At 42.1% G+C, this 25,220-nt stretch overlaps 1 protein-coding gene across 6 annotated transcripts in view; it reads left to right on the top strand.

Moving 5' to 3' along the window:
- Positions 1-24,830, top strand: part of LOC111217131 (transcription factor COE1) — an 89,070-nt gene extending 64,240 nt beyond the window's left edge. For 4 of the 6 annotated variants that reach the window (XM_022738865.1, XM_022738863.1, XM_022738862.1 and 1 more), the window contains 7 exons: positions 1,070-1,196; positions 11,139-11,227; positions 19,979-20,044; positions 20,166-20,328; positions 20,715-20,897; positions 21,893-22,090; positions 24,573-24,830. In XM_022738865.1, the coding sequence (XP_022594586.1) occupies positions 1,070-1,196; positions 11,139-11,227; positions 19,979-20,044; positions 20,166-20,328; positions 20,715-20,897; positions 21,893-22,090; positions 24,573-24,604 (858 nt within the window). In that variant the 3' untranslated portion in view covers positions 24,605-24,830. Of the gene's footprint in view, positions 1-1,069; positions 1,197-11,138; positions 11,228-19,978; positions 20,045-20,165; positions 20,329-20,714; positions 20,898-21,041; positions 21,047-21,892; positions 22,091-23,094; positions 23,164-24,572 lie in introns of all 6 variants that reach the window. The other 2 variants (XM_022738866.1, XM_022738860.1) reach the window with 2 other exon arrangements.
- Positions 24,831-25,220: the final 390 nt, after the last annotated feature.

The raw sequence follows: 25,220 nt of genomic DNA, 5'->3' as shown, positions 1-25,220 counted from the left end.
TGTGTGCACATGCTGGCATACATGGATGGGTGTGTGTGTGTGTGCGTGTGTGTGTTAAGAGCTGAGGGGTTTGTTTACAGTGTTGAGAGCCACACTTACACACACTAACATGTGTACAGAGTCTCAGTTCAGTTCAGTTCAAACTGACTCAGCTCTCTTGGCGTTCCTCAAACTGGCTTCTAATGGATTTTGGCCAACCGAATGTTTCATTTTCACTCAACCTGATTATTGATTCTGAGGCGAGAAAACACAGTTTGAAAAATTTCAGTGGAGAGTGATTGCTTATGTTTGCCAAGTTCTGTTTGTCTGCATCTCTCCCTCCTACCTACTGATTTTTCACAAACCCGGGCCAAATGGTGAAAAGTATTTTTGAAAAACATCCATAAAAATATGATGGTAAATGGTCAGTGTTTGTCACGTACAGCTCAATACAATGATTCGTTTTCCATCTGGTGTCAACACAACTGTCGGGAAATCAGACTTGAATTATAGCAGCTAGTTGATTTTTGTTTTTGTGGCATGCCAAACATTTGTTCCACTGCACATGAGAGAACGAGACACTGTTCAAGTTCAAAACCAGAATAAAGCATCAATCACAACAGCTATTTACAGGGTTTCAGTTAATATACATGTATGTCCATATACAAGATTTCAGATGTATTCTACATTGGATACAGGAATTTCTCCTTTTAGCTAAAATGAGACAAAAACTAACTGTGTTTGCTGCAGACATCAAATTCAGATGCAGGATGTGATGCGAAACTGCATCAAATCCAAATGTAAATACATTTAGAGATGTTTGTCACCACGTTAACAAGTGCAAATGCAATAATCTCCAACCCAACAAACTGAAATAAACTTTTAGAGTGGAGCTCCAGCAAGAACGCTTTTGCAAAGCATCCTCAAAGAATAACACGCAGTATTGGTCAAAGGTGGCTCAAGACTCAAGATGTCTGTTGGCAAAGAAACTCACCAGCTGGACTGTCCGGACACAGAATATTATTCCTGCGTTAGTTTTTGTTGTTGATGTGTTTTTGTGTATTGACTCTCCTCGTCCTTCATTCTCTAGTTGATCACGCCGCATGCCATCCGGGTGCAGACGCCTCCCAGACACATTCCTGGGGTCGTCGAGGTCACCCTGTCCTACAAGTCCAAACAGTTCTGCAAAGGCACACCGGGAAGGTTCATATACACAGGTAGGTCCACCGTACACACACATACACTCAGACAGTACAAGCACGCATGTACATGTTCTTGATTGAAGAACATGGTTGTGTTTTCCTCGAGGGTAGGTTGAATTTTTCATTGTTGGTTTTTGGAAATGTGTGTTTGCGCGTGTGTGTGTGCATGCGTGCGTGCATGTGTGTGTGTGAATAGCGTCTATGAGTTGCAGTTCACTCTCAGGCCAGACAGTGTTGAACTAATGACTGTAGATTAGTCAACATTAACGAGCCACACTCGTTAGAATGTTGCCATAATCAGAGGCTCGTTAAAACCAGCTACAATTAAACAGTCTGCTCTTTATAGCCCTCCATACTGAAGCTATTAGTGAAATCATCCAGAACACCCAGTTTACTAACACACACATTAAACACACACACACACACACACACACACACACAGTGTTGGAAAAGTGTGTGTGATTTCTGACCGGACTGTTGACTGTGAATGAGTATTTTCCTGCTAAATTCAGCAGAAGAGAGAAAAGACAAGAAAGCATCTCTGTGTGTGTGTGTGTGTGTGTGTGTGTGCATGCATGCGTGTGTGTGTGTGTGTGTTTGTTCATTTTGTTCGCACATACATGTGGAAATGGATCGAGATGATGTGATGTCTGGTATTGATCCGCTCAACATGGCTCCATCACACCATAACGATGACGTCATTCACAGAGAGAGGGACAGACAAATAAAACAGCTGCTGTGTAAATTCTTTCAGACATTTAATGACCTTGGTAATTAACCAAAGATAAAGATGAAGATTTAAACCTGATCAATGACGATGAAAAAAAAAACTTACCATGAGTAAATTGTCAGTTTTACTGTTGGTGTCAAGTTCATGAAAGTTTTAATATTTCGTCTTCAAAAGAAAGTGATGAGTTTTGTTTAAAATAAATGCAATTTGGATTTATGTAGCACCTGCAGCAACAGGTTACGTGCATAGAGAAATACGAATAACATGAAGATATGAGAAAAAGCAACAACAGAAAAGAAAAAAAGGAAAAAGAGGTTGAGGATTTTAGACTAGACAAAGAAAATGGCTACATCTATAGGAACTGCAAGAAAATGATGCTCGCAGTCGCAGCATTGGTTGATTGCCAGGTGGTTTTTGGAAATTGCAGTGAAAGAACACAACAGTTAGCACAAGAATTGAGAGCAACAATTATCATTGCAATAAAACAGGCCCAGAACATTGTTTTTGTTTTAAATGTTTTGACGAAGTTTGGAAGACTAAGACGTCAAATGATTTTTTTGGGGGGGTTTCTATTTTTGTATTGGAGGTATGATAAGTGTCTTAGTTTCTTTGTACAGAGGAACAAGCTTCTCTGGCTGCGTGCCTCCTTCAGTGTTCTTCACTCAAAACATCTTCGGTCTGACCCTGAGGCAAGCCGGCTGGTAATTGGTCCGTCTGGCGTCTAACTGCTTCTCCTATTGGGCGGAGGTGACCCCCCGTGACCTCACGATTGGCTGATCGTTTCAACATGTGACCCAGGAAACGCGATCCGTTACCGCGGTTACCTGACCTCGCCTCAAGGTCGACTTCTTTCTGGAAGTCACCGGTGAAAGGTCACCGGCGATGAAAGCTGATTGGCTGTTGTGGTTTTTCGATGCTTTAGCTGCGGTTGCCTCCGGGTGTAAGAGCCGAGCAATTAAACATGCACACACACACACACACACACACACACACACACACACACACGTAAACACACACACAAAGCTTCACATGCATGGAGTCATGTCTTACACGACTTACCATGCACACTTTAAAACAGGGGCAGGAGTTGAAAGTAATTGTAAATCAGAGAGATATGAAGGAAAGATGGTGAGTAGTCTGGTAAACAGATGGCCTATCACATACATACACACACACACACACACACACACACATACAGTACACATATACACATGTACACACCGTGCCGTATGGCTGCTTCATCTGCCTAGTGGGAAAAATTAAGATTCTCTGCATCACACTCTATATAAACACACATCGGTACAAAGTGACAATCAATAAATGGTCTCACACACAAACACGTTGCACACACACACACACACATGGCCACACACACACACACATGGCCACACACACACACACACACACACACACACACATGGCCACACACACATATGCAGAGCTTATTTCATGTCAATAAAGCTGCATAAGATCCATGATGCTGCTGAGGAGAGGAAACTTTTAGGGAAATCTGAAAAAGCAACGGGCGATTTAACTTTGCAGACAAAATAAGAGAGAATAAAAAGAAATTAGAATATAGACGGAGAGAGAGACAGAGACAGGAAAAAAAAGAGAAAGAAAGAGAGACACATATAAAAAGAGAGACAGAGAGAAAGGTGGACTTTTAAAACCAGATTGTAAAGTATTGATCCACTCCTAAGTGGATCACACATATACTGATACACGCATGCAGATACACACATGTACATACACACTTATACAAACACACAGGGAGCCCACTGAGAGAAGAGGAGCTGGGGAGAAAGAGATCTCATCTCATAAGGGGAAGAATGAAGCAATAATTCAGTGGTATTGAACTGCTGGCTGGCCAGAGAATCGATCTCACCACACCTCCTCTCCTCTTCTCCTCCTCCCCCTCTCCTTCTTCTTCTTCTTCTTCTCCTTTTACATCAGCACTCTTCGTCCTTTCACCCACACAGTTTCACTTGTTTTTTTCTCCCTTTACCCCCCCCCCCCATCCTCTCTTTTGTTTAAACATTGCCAAATGATAACAAGAAAAACACCACCCTTGGATAATAAATCCTAGACATGCAGCTTCAACACAGACAATATTTTTCTCTATTTCACGGTGCCTCCTCCACTCCCCCCCCCCCCCCCTCCCTTTTTTTTTTTTTTTTTTTTTCTGTGTCCCTCCTCTCCTGGCGTTTTTATTGTGAAACAGGAGTGGAGCTTCTGTCCTCATGAAACTTCTATGAGTATTGATCGGCAGGCAGCTCTGGACTCGGAGAGGAAGAGCGAGGCTGGAGGAGAAGTGATGGAAGAATGGATGGATGGATGGATGGATGGATGGATGGATAAAAGTGGCATAAGGTGTAGTTAAGAAAGAGGGGGAAGGAGGCTGAGCAGAACAGAGGGAGAAGGGAGGAGGGGGGTGCAGTAAAGGAGAGCAGGAGGGATTCACACTGAGATGCTTTCATGGGCAGCAGGGTGGCAGAATGAATCGAGATGAAACGAGTTCAGGCCTCAGTGTCACCAAATCATCTGCTGAAGTGTCCCTGTTTGTTGTTTTCAAACATTTGAGAGTGCAGCCGGGATACATGAAAATATATCTATGGACTTTTAAAGCTTTGTAAGGATTTACAGAAAATGCTGGAAAATAGTAAATAATAAGATTATTCTGTGTATTTGATTGAGACTCCATACCACATGTTGAGGTGCTCTTTATGTGTCTCAACTTGGAAAACAAGTTATCTCCTTCGAAATTTGTGACTGGAAAGGGTTTTCTGTAAAGTGTGATGTCCTGGAGACTTAGTGGTTTAGGACAAATACCATGTGACCCCTGAAATGACAGCATCGGTCATACAGTCAAACCTTTGTGTACGTGTTCTTGACAAAGACCTCCTCTGGCCTTGTGGGTAATAACCATTGTCTCTGAGAAGCAAAAGCAGAAGTAACATGTCTCCTACTAATAGTCAGTGTTGGTTTTATTTTCACCACGACCACCATGGTTGCACGCTTTGTGATTTAAGCATTTTTATCCACACTTGCAGCGCAGCCCTAGAGACGGCAAAGTCAGCCAGTCGGTTGGCTGGTCTATAACCACTTAAATCCAAATATATTAGTAACTCTATGATGGATTGCCCTGTGATTCGGTGCAGACATCCATGGTTCCAAGATCCTGTGTCTTACTTACTTTGGTGAGTCCCTAACTTTTCCTTCTGGCACCACCAGCAGGTTGACATTTGGTACTACTGGGAGGATTGCCATGAAATTTGCCACAGACATTCATGTCCCCCACAGGACTCACAATCACTTTGGCTTAACTTAACTCTTCATTATCTGACAACAGAAACAGAAAAACACATAAATGATCAGCTTTACTGGATGTGATAAAATACTGTATATGTGAGAGTAGGAGAGAAGCAAACAGATAAAGGGCTGCCACGGGGCAGAACACAAATATGACATGATCTCGTCATGAATAAACTATTTAGTGTATCTAGCAACATTTAGCGACTTTCCAAGGGGGTTTTAGCAACTTTCTATTGAAAGTAGTTGGCAACACTGAGCATGTACACTGTAGCCCATAGTACTGCTGAGCCAAAGTAGGGTCGCTTGCATGGTTGTCATCTGTTAGTCTTTTTACTATATACGTAGCATGGCATATAGACAGTTAAATGCACCACATTACTTTTAACCGTAGTCTTACTCTTCAGCACCATGGACAGCTGATGTTAAGAAGCTTTGTGTAAAAATTAAAGAGCATCTGTAGAAACAGCCTTAACTTGAAACAAGACCCTGCTCTCCCTGTTCTGTGGTTTAGGTTGGATGACTTGTTGTTGAGGTGGTTGTTGCCTCCTTTGGGAGTTTCCTAGCAGACGTCCAACAACCGGAGGCTCATGAGCACTGGCTCGGCCTGGTTCATCTTCCAAGGGGCCAAGCGTCCCAACATTTACAACTATCTCGGAGTGTGGCCTAGTACGTAAACTAAAGAAAGTCCGGGTACTTATAAACCACTTAGATATAATCATATGCTGTATCAATCATCATCACATGCTGTGCTGGAGGGGACGTTTCTTTATGTTATATTGAACATTTTCCACCAATCCTTTTATGATCTACACAGTTTCCTATGATGATGATTGATACAGCATGTGATTATATGTATCAAGTGGTTTATAAGTATGCAGGCTTTCTTTAGTTTACACACTAGGCCCCACTCTTAAATGGGTGTATATGTTGGAAGATGAACCAGGCCGAGTGGGCCAGTGCTCATGAGCCTCCGGTTGTTGGTCTCCTGCTGAGAAACTCCCAAAGGAGGAAACAACTACTTGATACCTATAATCATACGCTATATCAATCATCATCATATACTGAGCTGGAGGGGATGTTTCTTTATGAAATACTGAACATTTTCCACCCATTCTTTTATGATCCACACAGTTTTATGCACAACGACAATTCCTTTTCAACTGTGTTAGTGTTTTCAGTTTCCTGTCTGAGCGCACATCTCAAAAACCTGTGTGCGAGGCTGGAGACAAGTGTGTTTGTTGTTTGCGGGAGTCAGTGTAACCAGTGTTTCTATGATGAGTGAACCTCGGCTGGTGTTACCGATGCCTTTTTACAACTAATGTGCAATCAATTGTGTGTCTTTTTTCTGCGCTGATACTATTTCTGTGTCATCACAGAAAGAAACCACTAAAGAATTCATTTGAGAAACCTGACCTATTGGCTTCAAAGTACACGCGCGCACACACACACACACACACACACACACATACACTTGGAGACACGCACTCTTTATATTAGCCTAAACACACAATCATCCACACACCTTTCAACAATTTAAGAAACACATTTGTTCTATTAATAAAGGGTCGGTTGGAGACACTTTAGGCCCGAGGTATCGAAACCACTCCAAGTCATTCTGTTGAATGCATGTCTCTGTGCGTGTGTGTGCGTGTGTGTGCGTGTGTGTGCGTGTGTGTGCGTGTGTGTGCGTCCTTGTGTGTGTGTGCGTCCTTGTGTGTGTGTGCATGTGTGTGTGTGTGTTAGCAGAGTTGGCATCGGTTGAATGTCTCCAGAGATGTAAAGAGAGTGTGGATCTGACACTGGCAGTTAATTCTGACAGTTGATATCCCATCGACTGTTAGGCAGCTGTTTTTGTGCAGTTTTGTTTTTCTCAACCATAACTGATTTCTTTTTCTTTTTTTTTTGTTTTTTTTTTTTTTTGGATGGTTCAACACATGCTTCCCTCACCTCTCCTCTCCTGTCACCTGATCTTTATTCTTTTACTCTTTCTCTCTCTCAATCAATCCACTGCTTCTCTTCTCCTTGACCTCACCTCCTTGCACGCCAGCCATACTGATGTAATTATCACATGTGAATCATAAAATCATAATTTATCCAGAGTTTTAAAAAGTTTAAAAAGGTTTCTTTGGAGCAGGGGGTAGTTTTGTTCATGACAGTTTAACATCTGGTATTTTTACAGCACACAATTTATGAAGTTATGTTGCTAACAAATTGAGAGGTTTAGGGCAAAACAGAAACCAGAAAATTGGGTGCAATGTGATAATAAAACAGACATACATATAAAAAAAACACACACATGTGCAAAAAGAAAGTAAAAAAAAAACAACACATAAGACGTTCAGCTGCAAGTAATTTATCAGTGCTGGATGTGGAAAGTACCAAATATCACTCCAGCTGCACAATTGGACATCAGACACACACATGCACACACACCCTCTGCACCCCACACCTACAATCCCGTCTTCTAGCACAGCCTGTCTTCCTCTTTCTTTCTGTCTTTATCTTTCTACTTCTCTTATTCCTCCCTCCACCTGTCTCACACACACACGCACACACACACACACACACATTCAATAACTTTAGGTTCAACAATGGGGTGAAGACACATGTTCAGGGCCATATAAATAAACACACATGCAGACATGCACGCACATCATACTTGAAGCCATCATCCTGACTGACGGAGCTTTCAGAGCTACAGTTGATTGACATGTTGATTGGATAAAGAGTGTAGAAGAAGAGAATTGCAACATTAAAGTGAACTCTAAGCGTTTTTTAAAACCTTTTAGATTATACCTGCAGTGTTATTATCATACAGATGCTTTTGACACCATTAGTTACTCCACCAGGTCTATCCATCTCTGAACACGTTCATGTTGCATTAAACCGCGTGTCTGCGCTCCGTCACAGGGCTGCTACCACTGATCCCAACAGAAAAACAACAGTTCATCATTTCACCCATATTATTTCCTCTTTTACCTTCACTGGTAATTAGTAGCGCTGTACCCGAATCAGAATCTCTGAGTTAGTCAGTTAGTGATGTTTTTCTTAAATAACCCTTTACCCCAACAATGAAACCTGTACTACTCACTGCTGCTGCTCAGGTCCAGTCCAGAGCATGCAGCTCTCTCAGTGTCAATCACACTGGACAGCAGAGGAGGAGGCTGTACCAGCTTCCGGTTACAAAGACTACTTTGCTGAATGTAGCATCGGTGCTGAAAGCATCAGACCAGCAAGATTTTAGCCTGCCATGCTACTGTGCTGAGTCGCTTTGTGTTCAGTAACACAGCCAAAAACCACAAAATAAAGCACAACTCTTGAGTGGTGGCTTCTTGACTGATTGTTCGAATGATCAGTTAGCATGAAGATTTTTATTTTGTTAATCATGCAGATAGTTTTTTATCTGTTTAATCAAGTTTGAGCTCCCGCTCTGGTATTTCTGCTGCCACTCTACAACAATGAGGGTGACAGAAGTTTTGTTTGTCCAACTTGAAAAACTGAGAAAACCTGTTTTCCTTTTGCCTACAACGCTTCAGCTGCTCAGGATGAACCACTGCTAATAATCAACTGCTAATAAACTGCTAATGTTTTAAATAATTTGAGCAGCGTAAAAGAAATTTTCTTCACCTCCACTGTGTTTTGTGAACTGATCCTTTAACTGGTAGCCGGAAAACATGCTATGTAATTGTTGGCCACCCAAGCGGCTGCCCTCAATCCTCAATGGGTCTTTGAATTATGTTTTGGATTAATGCTGAAATTTAAGCCTTCTTAATATATTTAGTCATGTGGGTTTCCTCTCAATTCACTGGTGATTTTTAAAGCTTTAAATATAAATGTAATCAATACTGCGATAATGCTGGACTAATGTGAAGAAAGGAGGAGTCAAGTATTGGGGGATGAATTATAAATGGGTCCATCTGGAATGGAATATCTTTACATTCAAAAGAACTAGAGCTTAGATGCTAATCAGCTGAAATAAAGTAAATCCACTGATTTTCACAGTGGCAGCTTCCTGCACCGTTGGAGACGTTTCAGTGCCGCGATTGAAGAGAATCCCTCCACAGAAGTTGTTGAGAGATGCGTTTTCCTCGCTTACAGTTTCCAAATTTTGAACTGCCGACCTCTCATTCACAAGCCCGCCTCTCTAACCTCCGGTCGTCTGTCGGTTCTCAGAGATCACGCTGAGCAGGTTCGTCTTTTCCCAACCTAGAGAAGCCTAGGAAATGTCACAAAACAGGATGTCATCCTCTCTCCTCTCCAGTCAACCCCATCCATACCCCCCTCGCTGACTGGCACAGATGTTGAGACTCTGCGTCTGTTGTCATGCATGCGAGCTCAGAGTGAACACAAATAGCATTAAGGTGCAACGTGTAACAGTTTAATACTCATAATCTGCTACCACATTCTTATTGAAACAAGGATACTGAAGCTTTAAAACAAGAGCTGACTCAGAAATATACCAGATGAAAGTGATAACGCTCAGAGTATGGTGTGGTGAAGGAAGCCCTTAGTGTCCTTGGTTGATTATGTAGTGTCATCACAACATGCATGTACACAATCACTAGGCCTTATGTTATTTAGCGTCATAGAAGTCTGCTAAATTAGATGTGAAATCCCACAGGGAAGGCTGCATTTTTTTTTCAATACGCTAGGAAGTAAGAGTCAGCTCTCTTTTTTTCCCATCAAGCCTCACTGGTCAGTCCCCATTTGCCCCTGTAATGTATTTTACATTTTATAACACCATTGGGATTTTGCTGGAAATCAGGAGGATTGCTTTACACCATTAAAGAGGTTAAGGGTGCAAAAACAAAGCAGATGGTGGAAACAAAGAGAAGCCTGGTGGAAAATCTTAGCATACATGTTTATCCTTCACTGGAGCAAAAATGAAGGAGTGGCGAATAAGCCACAGCATCCTTTTTGTGACAGGAATCAACTGAGATTGTGGAAAATGTCTTCAAATGTGGCTATAACCAATATTTATTTTTATTAAAATGGATTATGTGGCTACTTGGATGTGAGAGGGGTTCCACGTGGAGTTTAACTCGACTCTGCAGTTCTCCTCAGCTCCACAGAGCTTTATAGTGTCTTTCAGCTCATTGTTTTTGGTTCACTGCCTTTAATCTGTGTCGTTTCCAGATGCAGCGAGCAGCTGTTTCTAGCAACCAAAAAAAAAAGAAAAAAAAAAGCTCTAAATATGCTGCCTGCCCAGCACAAAATGGCACACAGATGAATTTAGAGACCAGCTGGTGAACAAAGTGAAGCCTTTGGCAGCTAAAGAGGCAGGTACAAGCTTTTCTGTCACGAGTGGGTGGAGACCAAAATAGAGCCAAAATGAGAACGAATATTAGACTTACGCTTGGATGGAGACCAAACAGGACTGCAAATGAATGCTAATGTTTCTGTTGGGTGTGTTAAGAGGAAACTGTTTGCTAACAAGTTCGCGACATAAAAGTGATTATATTTCAGAGTTGTGTTTACAGCTTGTTTCTGCTGCCCCCATGTGGTCAGTAAATCAGCTGGTGCAGGTTTTTTTTAACTCGATAGATAGAGTTATCAATTGCTTGTGATAGTTACACTTAAGTATCACAATACACATATAGCATATTAAATACTGTATACTAAATTACACAGTTTATAGTCTTTCTCTGTTACACCTTATTCAGGTTGTTGTCAGTGCTTCAGTCTACTCTGTTGTTTTCCACATAACTAAATTGGAAAACTCAGTAAGTTCAAAGTCCTTGGTGTGATTTGGTACATTAGACATTGAGGGATTGGTTTGAAGTGTAAATAATAAACTACCAGTTAGTAGCGATGGCAGGAGGGTGGCTTGCTTTGCTTGGACTTTTCAGTTAGACCCACAGTTGCAGCGTCTTTTTTTTAGTCATTCCTCCTCTTTCTGTTTCTGTCTTCTGCAGCACTGAATGAACCAACCATCGACTACGGTTTCCAGAGGCTTCAGAAGGTCATCCCTCGGCACCCCGGGGACCCCGAGAGGCTGCCAAAGGTACCACAATAATTAACATGCACCTTATACACATTTATCCGATGCTTGAACTGGACAGTGGACCTGGAATGAGTGACGCTCTGGACGGACACTGTATCGCTTACAGAGATCAAACCTGCAGCTTCTCAGTTATATGGAGCCGCACCGAGCTGCTCCGCTGTCAAAGAACAGACACGCAGGAATACACACGCATAGATTCAAAAACACTAAGAACAAAATAATTGTATTTATGTTTTATTTGTTTGTTTTCTGCGTGTTATTTTTATATTTCGTAGCAGAATATGTGTTTTCAAATCTCCTGTGGGTTGTGTCTTTACCTCTTCATGAACTCTGTGTGTGTGAGCTGCTTAACCCCCGTTTGCAGGGTGAGTGTTTGAATCTTCTCCAAGATCAGAAAGTCAGATCTGATTATTTGTTTATCAGCTGGAGATCAAGCAGAGTGTTTAAAGGATCAGCAGATGTAAACAATTAGCTCCAAACGATGAGCTCGGCTTTGATACCAGACGCTGTCATGTTGATCTGTATGTAAGTGTGTGTGTGTGTGTGTGTGCGTGTGTGCGTGCATGCATGCATGCGTGCGTGCGTGAGTGCGTCTGTGAGCTTCCTGCACTGACCTGATTCAACTTGAAACTTTCCAATCTGGGTGGGCGGGGTCATGACCTTTCAAGCAGCTGCTGTTGATTGGCTCTCCATCCCCACTGGAGCTGATCCAGGATTGGCTGCTTTTGCTGTGACATCATCAAGGCATGGGCGCTGGTCATGATGTGATGATGTGGTGATGCTGCGATGTCATCACAGCCGTGCCGACACCCCGGCTCCTGCACATGTGTGAGCAATCATTAGCGATGTAGTGTGCACTATCACCGTGGGAACATACTAAGTGCATCACACACACTCCACACCTCAAATGTGGGTGAAGTTTGTGGATTCATAGTCATAAACATTTATCGCTTTCACTTGTTTACAGTGCACGCTGCTGCACGTTATAGTGTTTTTAGCCTCGGGCAATAATGAGCTGATTACTGTTTAAATGCTGGTATTAAAAATCACAGTCGAGGGTCATGTGACTGATGAAGGAAGCTGATGGTACATTTGCTGGTAACACGTGGACATGTGGGTACAGCTACAAGATATATTTGGTTTAAAAGATGGTTTGTGGGTTCACTATAATGAGGAAAATGAGGTGTTTTAGAAGGGTACAACATTTACTGTTTAAAGTTACACTGTGGTTAGAAACTGTTACAGATGGTTACAACAAGGCATAAGGTTATAACTCATTATTTTAGCAAATTAGGTAAGAAACAGTTTATTGCTGTAGTGTGGTCAAATCCAGGACAGCATCCAAGGAATTATGTCCACATTGGCCGATTCTGCAGCTCAAGGTTTACGACCGTTGCCAATGCCAACGCAGGAAGTGGTGTGCCTTAGGGCAGCAACTAACGACTATTTTCAGCTAATCGGAGAATTGTTCTCACAGTTGATTTATTAACTTTTGCTCTATAAACATGAGAAAACTGTGAAAAATGCAAATCACAGTTTCCTGATACGACCAAATGTTTTGTTCTGACAATCCAAAACCCAAGAGACATTCAGTTTATTATAATGTTAACACACGGAAAGGCAGCAAATCAAATGTTAGGGATTTCTGTTTGAAAAATGACTTAATTGATTGATTGATTGATTGATTGACTGATTGATCGATTGATTACAAAAATGATTTCCTATTAATTGCAGCTTAAGTTTGTCTTCTGGACCACTGCAGTAACACTATGATTTCATCATAGTTTTGCCCAGTTGAGGGGAGGGAGATATCTAAAGTCGACGTACTGTAACGTTTTCGGACACAGTTGAGGTTTTTAAAAGCTCCATCATCTCATCCATGTCGTTCCATGCTTTTAACCAAGCCAGTATTCAAGCTAAATTTTTTCTTGTATTAAAAGCTTTTCTCAGTGACCATGTCTGTTGCATTTAGAGCAACTTCCAATAACGACAATAAGTGCTGCAGAAAAATCAGTGCAGGAAATGATGTTATCCAGTTTCCCAAAGTGTGTGATACCATAAGTGATGTTAGTTCCAGCTTCTGGTAAAGGCTGAGTCAGAGCGGCAAAAAGGATTGGGTCAGCTTTTCATACATAAACACACATACACATATGAGCAGTCATACGTGCACACAAACAAACACAATTTGTGAGGTTTGAAGAGGATGGCATTCACCTTGCTAATACAGAATATTTAATGCTTCTGCCTTTTCCTCTTTGGATTTCCTCTGAAATGTAGAGGTAAAATAAAGCTGTACCTCCTCTCCACACTTCTTTTTAGATTTATTTACACAACAGATCAATCTAATTGATCAGTTCTGCATTTTGAGCTGTCAGGTCCCGTGAAGCATGCTGGGGGTGTGGAAAAGGAAGAGGTTGCCACTTGACTAGTTAATATTTCTTGGTTCATTCTTTACTTAAATAATAATTATTACATTTTTGCACTACACGTCACTACAGACACTATGCATTCATTATAGCTAAAATTTCCAATATGGCATTTAAACAGTGATTTTCACAGTTGGCATTTAACATTTTAAAAGTGGCAAATTTAAGGGGGAAAAAATGAAAAATCTATCAGAGCATCAGCCAACACATTTTCTTTTGTGGCTTAAGCTTGTCAGGAGAAATAAAACAAATGAGCATATTACTTGTATTAAATGGGTCCATAAATACCTTAAGAACCAAGTACTGATATCACTTTTGACCCTTATCCACTATAAAGCACTTTTCTGGGCCTGTTTTATTTGGTAATTTATTTTTTTCCTTCTCGTGGATAAGCAGTCAAGCTTATTATATGCAACATGATGTCACACGAGATACTTTCAGGCAAAGCTACAATGAGAACTATCAAGCTGCTGCAGACAAAACCAGATAAGCTGGATTCATTGATCAGGTATCAGATCCAAGCAGAGGATATCAGAGAAGTTCATCACAGCCAAACACGGGGTGACTTCCAGAGCTTTTCCCTCATGACACGATCAAAACCACGATCCATAAAATCAGGCACTTGCCACAGTCACAGACCACAAGATGGAAAAATCTTATAATAGTTAAATATTGGGGGGAGACCACATCACCTGAGAAACTACAAAAGACAATCACTATTACCCCCTCTCGTCACTGTGCCTTGCATTTCTTTGCCCCCAACCCTCCACGCAAAAAAAAAAAAGAGAGATGACTAACAGTTTTGAAGAGGACACGACCCTGAGTCAGACTGTGTCTTCCTTTTGCTGCTGCGTAATACCACTGATGCTCTCTCTTTAGAACAGGGTTCCTCTCTCTCACATTCTTATCTGGTCGTGTGTGTGTGTGTGTGTGTGTGTGTGCGTGTGTGCGCGCGCACGCACGCACGCACGCACGCACGCACATCGCTGGGTAATTCATCATTGTGTAGACTAGTGGTTAATCGAACCCTGAGACTTTATTACTGCTGCCCCCCGTGTGTGTGTGTGAGAGAGACAGAGAGAGAGAGACAGAGAGATTGTACATGTATTTGTCTTATCTGTGTGTATTTGGACTCTGGATGCAAAAAATTCTTCTTGTGTTTGTCTTGTGAGAGGAGGTTACAGTGTGTGTGTGTGTGTGTGTGTGTGTGTGTGTGTGTGTGTGTGTGTGTGTGTGTGTGTGTGTGTGTGTGTGTGTGTGTGTGTGTGTGTGTGTGTGAGACAGAATATTCTGGGTGTTTTTGTTGGCGGCACACACACACACTTGCGTGCTCCTTGCGAGTATCGATCAGCCCTTTTATTGAAGTTATAAGAGTTTGTTGCCAGCACTATAAAGAAGGCAGACAGACAGACTGACAGACGGGGCAGTGGAGTGTATGAGAGGATTACCAGCGGACAGCCGATTCAATAATTGTTCAGTGAACATTCAGGGGATTTTGCTGGCCACACACACACACACACACCAGTCTTCAGCTGCCAGTTTGTGTCGCAGTGATCTCTTCAGCATCCATCCATATGTGCACGTACAGTAAGTGTATAAAGTCATACACACAGTGACGCCTGCCGACTGTTCTCACTGTCCTGTTTAAAACAAGTGAGGAACTCTGAAGTTCCACTGAACAGTGTGAGACTGTTGCTTTAGTTGTGTAATAAGGGACTTTTCCAATGTGTTTTTCTCTTTTTTAATTTTTTATTATTTTTTTCTTAGCTTGGGTGGACTCAGGAGTCCAGCTGTTTCATCTCCCACTTAGACACCTGGAGCTTCTCAGTACAATCACAAGTGATAAGAATTAATGTTTGTTCAGAATTGAAGAATCTTGATTAAAACCTTTAGTATCTTTAAGAATCTGAAACTTTTTAATAATCAATAACTTTGCTATAAAGCAGTTTTATTGCTCTGATCAACAAATCACCAGTGAGGCTCAGTCTGCCTGTAACTCAGAGAGGAAGGAGCGGAGATGCCTCGGTGGACACACAAGAAATCAATCGACTCCCTTGGCTTGTAGTGTCGTCTTCACTGCAGCAGAAAATGGTGGAAGAAAAACAAAAGCAGTAAAAGACAGTAAGGGTCATCTTAAGTTTTACATTTGAGCACTCAATAAATATGAGCCAATGTGTCGGCACAAATTGTATTTTTTAGATCAAGCGGCGGGCAGTTCCTGCCAATATGCTGAGCATCCTCTATTGTTGTTCAAGGCCCTTGTGACCGTTAGAAAAGAGAATATCTGAAAAGCAATGCACAGGTTCAGTACTGGTGTACTGTATATTGTTTAAAACAATATTCATGCACTAGATAGATAGATAGATAGATAGATAGATAGGTAGATAGGTAGATAGGTAGATAGATAGGTAGATAGATCAGTGTGTGTCCGCCCCGTTAGACTGGTGACTTCCTGTGTGAGTCACTCAGCTGACATAGCTATGCGACTCATTTTGATGTCATGTATCACACTGAGGTCATGTCATCAGCATCACCAGTATGAGTAATCCCAGTGATGCATGAACACACAGGCATGAAGCCATGAAACTCTCTCTATACTCAATACAGTCACATCACCGGTGAGAAGAGATGAGATGTGAAACCACACATCCTAACACTATCTCACAACGTACTGGTAAGAGAAGATGTCCCACAGATGGTGTGTGTGTGTGTGTGTGTGTGTGTGTCAATACTTTTATGTATGTGTGAGTGATTGTGCCCCACATCCCCCTGAGCCCTCATGTAAAGTATGACATCATCCCTGTGCAAGGTGTGACCCTGCATGTACGGCATCCCTAATGGGACATTAGAAGCGGATCAAGCGGCTAATGTACCAGCATTAGGGAGGAATAAGTCATGTGTGTGTCATGTCTGTGCTGGCCTGGCACACGCACGTTACACACACATCTGACCCCACAGATACTCGGCTCAGCGTTTCCTGGTCCTAATGCATGAAACATGTGTGTGTCAGCGTGTCTGTGTGTGTGTGTGTGTGTGTGTGTGTGTGTGTGTGCGTAATGTATGGTTATCACATTAGGGATGGTCATAACTCAGACAGTAAAAGCACCTAGACACCTCCTGTTATTCTTTACCTCTGCCAATAGATCTGTCATTTCTTTCACTCATCCCCTCCTCTCTGTCTGACTGTCTGCATATTTAACTGGAACAGACAAGAATAGATGATACTAAATATTTAAAAAAAAAAAAAAAAAGGAAAAAACATCTTGAGGATGACTCAAATAAACTCAATCAAGGACTTGAATCTTGAAAAATGTTTTTAAAGACTGACAAGGCATGGAAGTGAAATGACAGACAAGTGCTCGTCATATATTCCATAAATATTTGACAACAGATAAAGACGATGTAGGACAATCACATGAATCAAGCCAGATATTAGAGATGAAAGCTTTAAAATCAGGTTTTATTGCAGCAATTACAAGAATCAAATAAAAATGGCAGGAGTCTGTGATTAAAAAAGAAACACTTCAGTGTCAGTTTCTGTCACACTACTCAAAACCCAGAGAGCAGTTGATTGATTGGCATGTCAAAAACATCTTGGCACCTAAGGTTAAAAACTGGACTAGTTTTGACAGAATAAGATTGTTTCCTCTGAAAGTCCACTGAACTTACTTATGAAGCAAACTTTACAACGAAGACTTTGACATGTAGGTTAAAGTTCTGGAAAAAACAATGTAGTAGGCGGACCTGCAGTATTCTGTCAAACCACTTTTTCCAAGGTCAAGAATGAAGTTTTCCCCCCAGGACTAAATTTGGCGGAACAGTTCAAGTATTTTAGACATGTAGTGCAGTTACACTCAGTCACTTCATGTATCATGGGCAGATCATACAGCTGTCCGATCTCAGCAAATACTAAGTAGGACTTTACCCAAGAAGTATTCAAGACGGACGGAAATCTGATTGTTGAAAATCACCTCAGGAGGTGGTTTGATTCGCACTCTAGCCACATGTTGAAAAGATGTAAAAACATCCGACTCTCTCTCAAGACTTTACTCCTCTGGACTGGGGCTACGTTAGTCATTGGAAATATCCTTTACAGGATCTGTCTCCTAACCCTTGTAGTAGTAATTTACAATTTAAATTTGTAGCTTTTATCTGATTCCAGATCAGTTCGACCACTAAACGACCTGTGTGTGAGAACCTGAGGCCGATAAAAACTCAATATGAAACTATTGACAATTGAAATGTGCGTGAAACACCTTCACTTTTCAACCAAATTTATCCCAGTTTTAGACATATTGACACCTTTTGACACTCAAATCATCATATCAAGGAAACACACATTTCTGCAGTATCATGGCACAAACTCAGTTCAAGGGTTCGAACTGGTGCCTGACAGATGTATTTTCCTCTCATTTTCACAAAAAAAACAAACAAAAAAAACAAACAAACATGAAAACAGCTTTAATTTTGGCGCCATAATCAGATGTATTTTCACTGTCGCTGCAGGCTGTCCTACTGACACAAGTTCAAGCCCTCAGGATGTCGGAGCCCGGATTATATTAGACTTTTTAAATCAGTTTTGAAACAAGGTCTACAACAACACTTTTAGTCTCATTCATATCAACACAATGCAGCTGGGAGCGTCAATCATTTGTGTTAAGCAGGAGGTAATCTGACGAACAATGCTTTCTTATTTACAGATGCAACCTGAGAGAGATTAATAAGGCGATGTGAGTAGCTGTGTGTCCAAATATGAAAGACGTAAATAGGCAAAGTATTGGAGGTGCATCGATCTCAGCCGTCCGAGGCTCTGAGTGATGGAGAGTAAGAAGCCTGCAGACCTGATAATGATGATGTTACCAGAGGATCATATTTCCTTCCCGTTTATCAGCTACTGCCTTACTGGAACTGCTCGAACATTCAGGATCAGGTTTCTGTGAGTGAGTGTTAGTGTGTGTGTGTGTGTGTGTCTGCACGTGTGCGTGTGTGTGTGTGTGTGCGTGTGCGTGAGCTGCTCAGCTCACCAGTCTAATAATGAGAGGTTAACAGAGAGCCAGCATGGCCGTAATAATGTGTAAAGGATTGAATTTAGCACCATGGACAGGCACACTAAAACTGCTGACTGGCTCTGTGACCTCACATATCCTCACACACACACACACACACACACACACACACACACTGATGGAGAAGCAATATGTTCCACCAGGCACAAGCTCACAGGAGAGCACACATGCAGCCAACCATAAGTGTGTGTGTGCGTGTGTGTGAGTGTGTGTGTAGTGCAGGTTAATACTGTGAAGCACAGAGTAATTTTCTCTCTGTCGCCGGGCGGCCTCACGCTGTGGAAACGACAACACATTAACTGTTAAACAAGACACCTTAGACCCCGGGGTGGGAGGCGAGTGAAAGAGGGAGAGAGCGAGAGAGTGGGCGGGTGAGGAAGAGAGGAGAAACAATAAAGAGACTGAAAAAAAAAAAAGGAATTGTATAGATGTTAGTGTGTGGGGAAAATAAGAAGAAAGGAGGCAAAGCCGGAGGAAGGGAGTGGTGGAGCGAATGGTGAAAATGAACCGGGAAAGCAGCATGGAGAATGGAGAGAGATGAAGAAATTTAGGAAGAAGATAAAATCATGAAATTCAAGAATGATTAATGACATCCTCCATCATGAGAGATGAAAATGTGAGAACTGTGGGACAAATCCACTTCTTCTAGTCACAAACTAGAAGAACTTTTTACACAAAAAAACTGCAGTGTTGCCCTTTGAAGGAATGTCTGGACTGTGACAACAACAGAGCAGCTCCAGACCAAAACTGCCCACATGGGATCAGTGTGGTCTGACGTGAAGAGCGATGCGCAGCAGAGGAGCCTACTGTGCACTTTAGATTTACTTTGGAGTATATTTTAAATACCTGTCACTTCAAGATGTCATTTAGACGCATAAAAGCACTTGACTTGACAGCAGATTATTTGCCTTTAAAAGGAGTGAAGAGCAATTTGTTTATCATGAATAGATGGTGAAATGGATGTTGGTTGATGGTGTGTGTGTGTGTGTGTGTGTGTGTGGGGGGGGGGGGGGGGTGACGAGAAAGAGGCGGCATTTTTTTTTTTAAATAACTTTTATCTGTTTTTTGCAATCTGCCTCCATGTGTGTCTCCGTGTGCATCTAAAAGCTTCATCTAATTTATTGGTGGATTATAATTTAGATGTTTTTTTTTTGTTTTTTTTTTTACAAGACCTTCAAGAAGACAGAAGAAGAAAAAGTAGAAGAAAGCTACATGTGTTTTCTGCACACAAACCTATTTCCTTTCTCTTTTTCTCTCAGGAGGTTATTCTGAAGAGAGCAGCCGACCTGGTGGAAGCCCTCTATGGTTTGCCCCATAATAACCAGGTAAGGAGCAGACGTCCACACTGAAAGAGGAACAAGTGTGAAGACAATACGTCAGCTCTCTCTTTTTTCTTTTTTTTTTTTTAATTGGTAATTATTCTTTTATGTTTTTCTGTTCCTGCAGGAGATCATCCTGAAGCGTGCGGCGGACATCGCAGAAGCTCTCTACAGCGTTCCTCGAGGACACACCCAGCTCTCCGGCTCCACCCACACCGGCATGATGGGGGTCAACTCTTTCACCGGGCAGCTGTCCGTCAACGTCTCTGAACCTTCACAGGCCAATCAGGGTAAGACCTTCGACTGTTTCCCATCATAGTTTGTCATCAAATGCACATCAACACACATTGTTCCAAGACTTGAGTGTACTGTATATTACACAGGTCGCTCAAAGCCAGAGTCGTGACATATTTGCAGGGACATCATTAATGAAAATACGTATACTTTGCAGAGATTACCCAGTGTAATCATGTTTTGAAACACTCACAAACAGAATTTTACATAACATGTTCTTCTTGTGGTGCAATCTTGTCACAGAAAATACATTAATATGGATGTATGGTCGAGTAAACTGGTGTTAAATCTCAGTCAACATGAAACTTGCCAGATTTTGTTTCATGTAAGATCTGTGTCCGCATCACTCTGACTGTCCTGCTCCTCTTTCTCTGTCCTGCAGGTTTTGTGCGCAGCAGCAGCAGTGTGTCTCCTCACGGTTACGTGCCTAGCTCCACGCCTCAGCAGACCAGTTACACCTCAGTCACCAGCACCATGAACGGCTACGCTAACAACGCTGGCATGACCAACCTGGGAGGCTCGCCCACTTTCCTCAACGGCTCTGCCGCCAACTCGCCTTATGCTAGTGAGTGAACATGAACACATTCACCCGACAAACAAACATACAAGGAAATCTTAGATATTGTACCTACACACTGGCAGAAAAAAAAACATTGGTGTGCACATACGCACACTCAAGCACACACACAAAATGTTTGTAGACACAAAGTGAGAGTCTCAGATCTGCTGTGTGGAGATTTCCCCATGGGGCTTTCTGTCTCTGTGTCTTCAAAAACAATCACCAACTCACCGCCCGTACTGCATTTTGTCCTCCGTCCATCTCCTCCCTCCTTCCCTCACTGCCTTTCATCTGACAGCCACAACTCTTTTCTCTCTGTTGGTTAATTGCATCTCTTTTCCATTTAGCAGAAAGCAACAGGGAAAGAGGGAGAGAGAGGGAAGTAAAACTGGATAGAGACGGAGAGATGAAAGATTTTGTTTGTCCGCTGAAGTTTTTGTCACTGATGATGATGATGATGATGATGATGATGCAGGTGGAAGCGGACATAGACGTTTGACTTGGGGAGAGTAGGCTTACGTGGAACCTTCACGTGTCACTTCTCATAAAATACACTTACACACTTAATATAAGACACCACATTGCCAAAAGTATGTGGACACAGAAACATTACACCCATATGTGATTGTGGAACATTTCATTCCTAAACAGAGGGCAATGATCTGCTGCTGTGGCAGCTTCGGAGGTTGAGGTTGGGGCTCTGTGCTTCCACGCCAAACTTTGTTGTGTTAAAACAGAGAAAGACCTCCCCTAAAATGTTGCCATGGCAACATACTGTTATCCAAAATGTGAATGAATGTTGTACTATTAAGATTTACCTTCACTGGAACTAAAGAGCCAAATTCAAGCAATTATTTCTTTCTTTCTTTACAAGCATGTAATGTTTAACCTCTGCTATTTCTCACACATAGTGGAGAATTTCTAATGTAACTGGTGAAATAATAAACCCTTCACCTCTTCATCCCACATCTCTCTTTCTCCTTATTCCTCCACCACTCCAGTTGTCCCATCCAGTCCCACTATGGCCTCCTCCACCTCCCTCCCCTCCAACTGCTCCTCCTCTTCTGGCGTCTTCTCCTTCTCTCCGGCCAATATGGTGTCGGCGGCCGTTAAGCAGAAATCCGCCTTCGCCCCGGTGGTCAGGCCCTCCTCCTCCCCTCCGCCCTCCTGTACCAGCGCCAACGGCAACGGGCTCCAAGGTAATCTACCATGACAACAGCCAGTCAGTCAGAGGATGCTCGGGGGGTGGGGGGGGGGTTTCCATGTAAATGATGCTTATCTGATGAGTTTATTGAAACTACCTGTAACTACAGTCCCTGTTGTGTTTCATATCCTGCTCTCTGAAGTACAGGTAGCTTCACTTTCACAGTGAAAACAGTTCCTACTTACTGACTGCTGAAGTAAAAAAAAAAAACGACTCAATGGGTGAATTAGAAGTGGATGTTACCTGCATAACATGTAGAAATCTGAACGCCACAGTACAAGGAGCTGCTCACTGTTCTCATATAATCCACACAAGTAAAGGTTTCACGTAATATTCAACTCTAAGGCCACGTTAAAACAGACATAAAATAACACAAGCCGTCCAGTTGGGAGAACGGACTTTTCTACGCGCTTGCATGTATGTGACTGACCAATGAAACGCTTCGCTGAGCGTTATTTTGCAGAAAAGTTGTCATGAAATCCTGCAGGTCATGGCCTTCCGCAAACACATGTATGAGTGCATCAACACTGTCTGGAGTTGGAGTCATGACCTTCTTCTCTGACTTCTGTGTGGTTACAATTTGAAACATTTACAACTAAAACCAGTGTGTTGACGTTCGTACATGAGGAGACACAGAACGAACTCTTCATTGTCAACGTCTTGCACTTTGGACGTCCGACTTTTTTCATAGCATTATACAAGAGCATCAGGCTACATTCACATTTACTACTTATTATTGTTTCACTATCATTCTGGAAAAGGTGGTTATTATTACTTAGTAATTACAATGGATTGTGCTTTTAAATTGCTTTTAATTGCTTTTAAATGAACTGTTTCTTCAGTGCTTTTCGTACTGCTTCAACTTTTGGATTAACAGTTTTTTTCCCCTTCTCTTTCCTGTTTTTTCTCTCGACTTTTAACCCTTCCTCTTGTGATTCCTCTGAACTTTCACCCGTCCCTCGTCGTGTCTCTGTCCCTGTCTCTCTGCCTCTCTACCAGATCAGACATTTGTGGACTCTAGCAAGTACTCAACAGCCAGCTCTCTACAAGGCCTGGCCTTCACCTGAAGTATGTTCCTCTACTGTTTCTTCATTCCACTCTGTTAACTAATTACGTTTCCAACTTTCAATGAACTGAACAATTCAGTGAAGTAATAATTGTCATGTTTCACATGTTTCTCATTTTTCTGCATGTCTTTTTCCTCTCTCCCATGTTTGCTCCATCTTACCATCACATCTCCATCCTCTGCCTCGTTAATTTTTCCATCCACCTCTCATCTCAAGCCATTCTGTTGCCTGGTAACTCCTCTCTGGCTTTCTATTGGCTGGGAAAAAAAAGACAGGAAGTTTGATATTTACAGAAACCAAAAAAAAAAAGACATTTGGCACAGTGAATTTATTTCTCAACATTACTGACTTTGTTTAGCTGTGTGTGAATTTACACTTGCATTTCTGTTTGTGTAGAGAGAGAGAGAGAGAGAGAGAGCATGTGCGGGTGTGTGGGAACTCAAAGCTTATCCTCAAAGCAGAGCTCAAATAAACACACGCCACTTACAGACGCACACACACACACTATCCTCTGTCACACACACTCGGTGATCACACACTGGCAGCTTACTAGGGAGCGATCAACAATGACAGCTGTTCGACTCTCTTGACAGTTTATACTGTCGGTATACCTGCCCTACAGGGTGTGTGTGTGTGTGTGTGTGTGTGTGTGTGTGTGTGTGTGTGTGTGTGTGTGTGTGTGTGTGTGTGTGTGTGTGTGTGTGTGTGTGTGTGCATGTGTCTGTGTGCTCGTGAGTGTTTGAGACAAAAAAGAAAAACAGAAAAAACTGGAGGTTCCGCTGAAACAATACATTTTGTTAAGTTTTGTCAAGCTGGTTCTAAAACAACAATTCTTTATTCTCTTTCCATTTTTCACTTCCCATGAAATTAAACCAAATAAAACCATTAATTTAATACTTTAATACTGTGTGTGTGTGTGTGTGTGTGTGTGTGTGTGTGTGTGTGTGTGTGAGGTCGTGTGTGTGTGTGTGTGTGTGTGTGTGTGTGTGTGTGTGTGTGTGTGTGTGTGTGTGTGTCACTTTGGGCTGGGCTCTGCTTCTCACATGTTGACACCCATCCCTTGGGTTTAAATACAACACACGCCATGATGCAATCTGTCAGGCACACATACAAACATACAGTAAAAATGCGCCAACTGTTCCCAAGCTGAGTTGAATGTGTGTTTGTGTGTGAGCTGCATCACTAAGAGCCAACTGAGATGACGTGTCCCCACTCGGTTTTACTGATTTATTCATCTATTGATGTTTAAATGTCGCTGCAGTCACACAGCTGCACAGATGGGAAAACATATTGATGTATTTACGAGTGAATTTTTTTATGACGATGAAAATATTTGGCGAAGTTTAAAAAGTTTTTTCTCTCTCTCTCTTGTCCCCCTCCCTCCTCTCCCTCTCTTTCTCCATCCGACAGCAATCCCTGGAATGATCGTCCCACCCATGTAAAGGTGTGAGTACGTGACTGTGTGTGTGTGTGTGTGTGTGTGCGTGCGACTGGGTGCGAGATGAACCAAGCACACTCACACCGATCCTGGGCGGAGGATTTCGGTGTGAGTCAGACTCCGGTCGGGGATGGAAGCAGCTGTCCCTATCTGAAGGAACAAAACCCAACTCAGGCCCTTTCTAACACAAAAAAACAACTGCAAGAGAACAACTATTTGCAAGGAAATACATTGTTTAGACTTTGTACACCTTGATGCTTTTATAGGAGAATGGCCACGCCTACATTATGACTCTCCACGGACACTGGAAGTGTATTTATTTTGGAGAGAATCCACTTCCTCCCTCGAGTGATTGTTGATTTGTTTTCTTTTTGTGCAACAGTTAACGTGTGATAATCATCTTCTAACTGTATCCAACATGAGGGATTTTCTATTTATGAAGTCTGGTCGTTAATGAAGGAATATAATGTGAAGAATACAATGAGTAAAACCGATGATGATGATGATGAGGATGATGATGATGATGATGATGATGATGATGAGGCTGCAGGATTCCTACAGGGTCAAATCCAGCCGACACAGACAAGCCAAACCACACACACACACACATACACACTCAC

Source organism: Seriola dumerili, unplaced genomic scaffold (genome assembly GCF_002260705.1).
Source record: "Seriola dumerili isolate Sdu_G_001 unplaced genomic scaffold, Sdu_1.0 BDQW01000040.1, whole genome shotgun sequence".
In the NCBI taxonomy this organism is placed as follows: Eukaryota; Metazoa; Chordata; class Actinopteri; order Carangiformes; family Carangidae; genus Seriola; species Seriola dumerili.
Note: the sequence above shows the minus strand (reverse complement) of the source record. Positions and strands in the feature narration are given on the sequence as shown.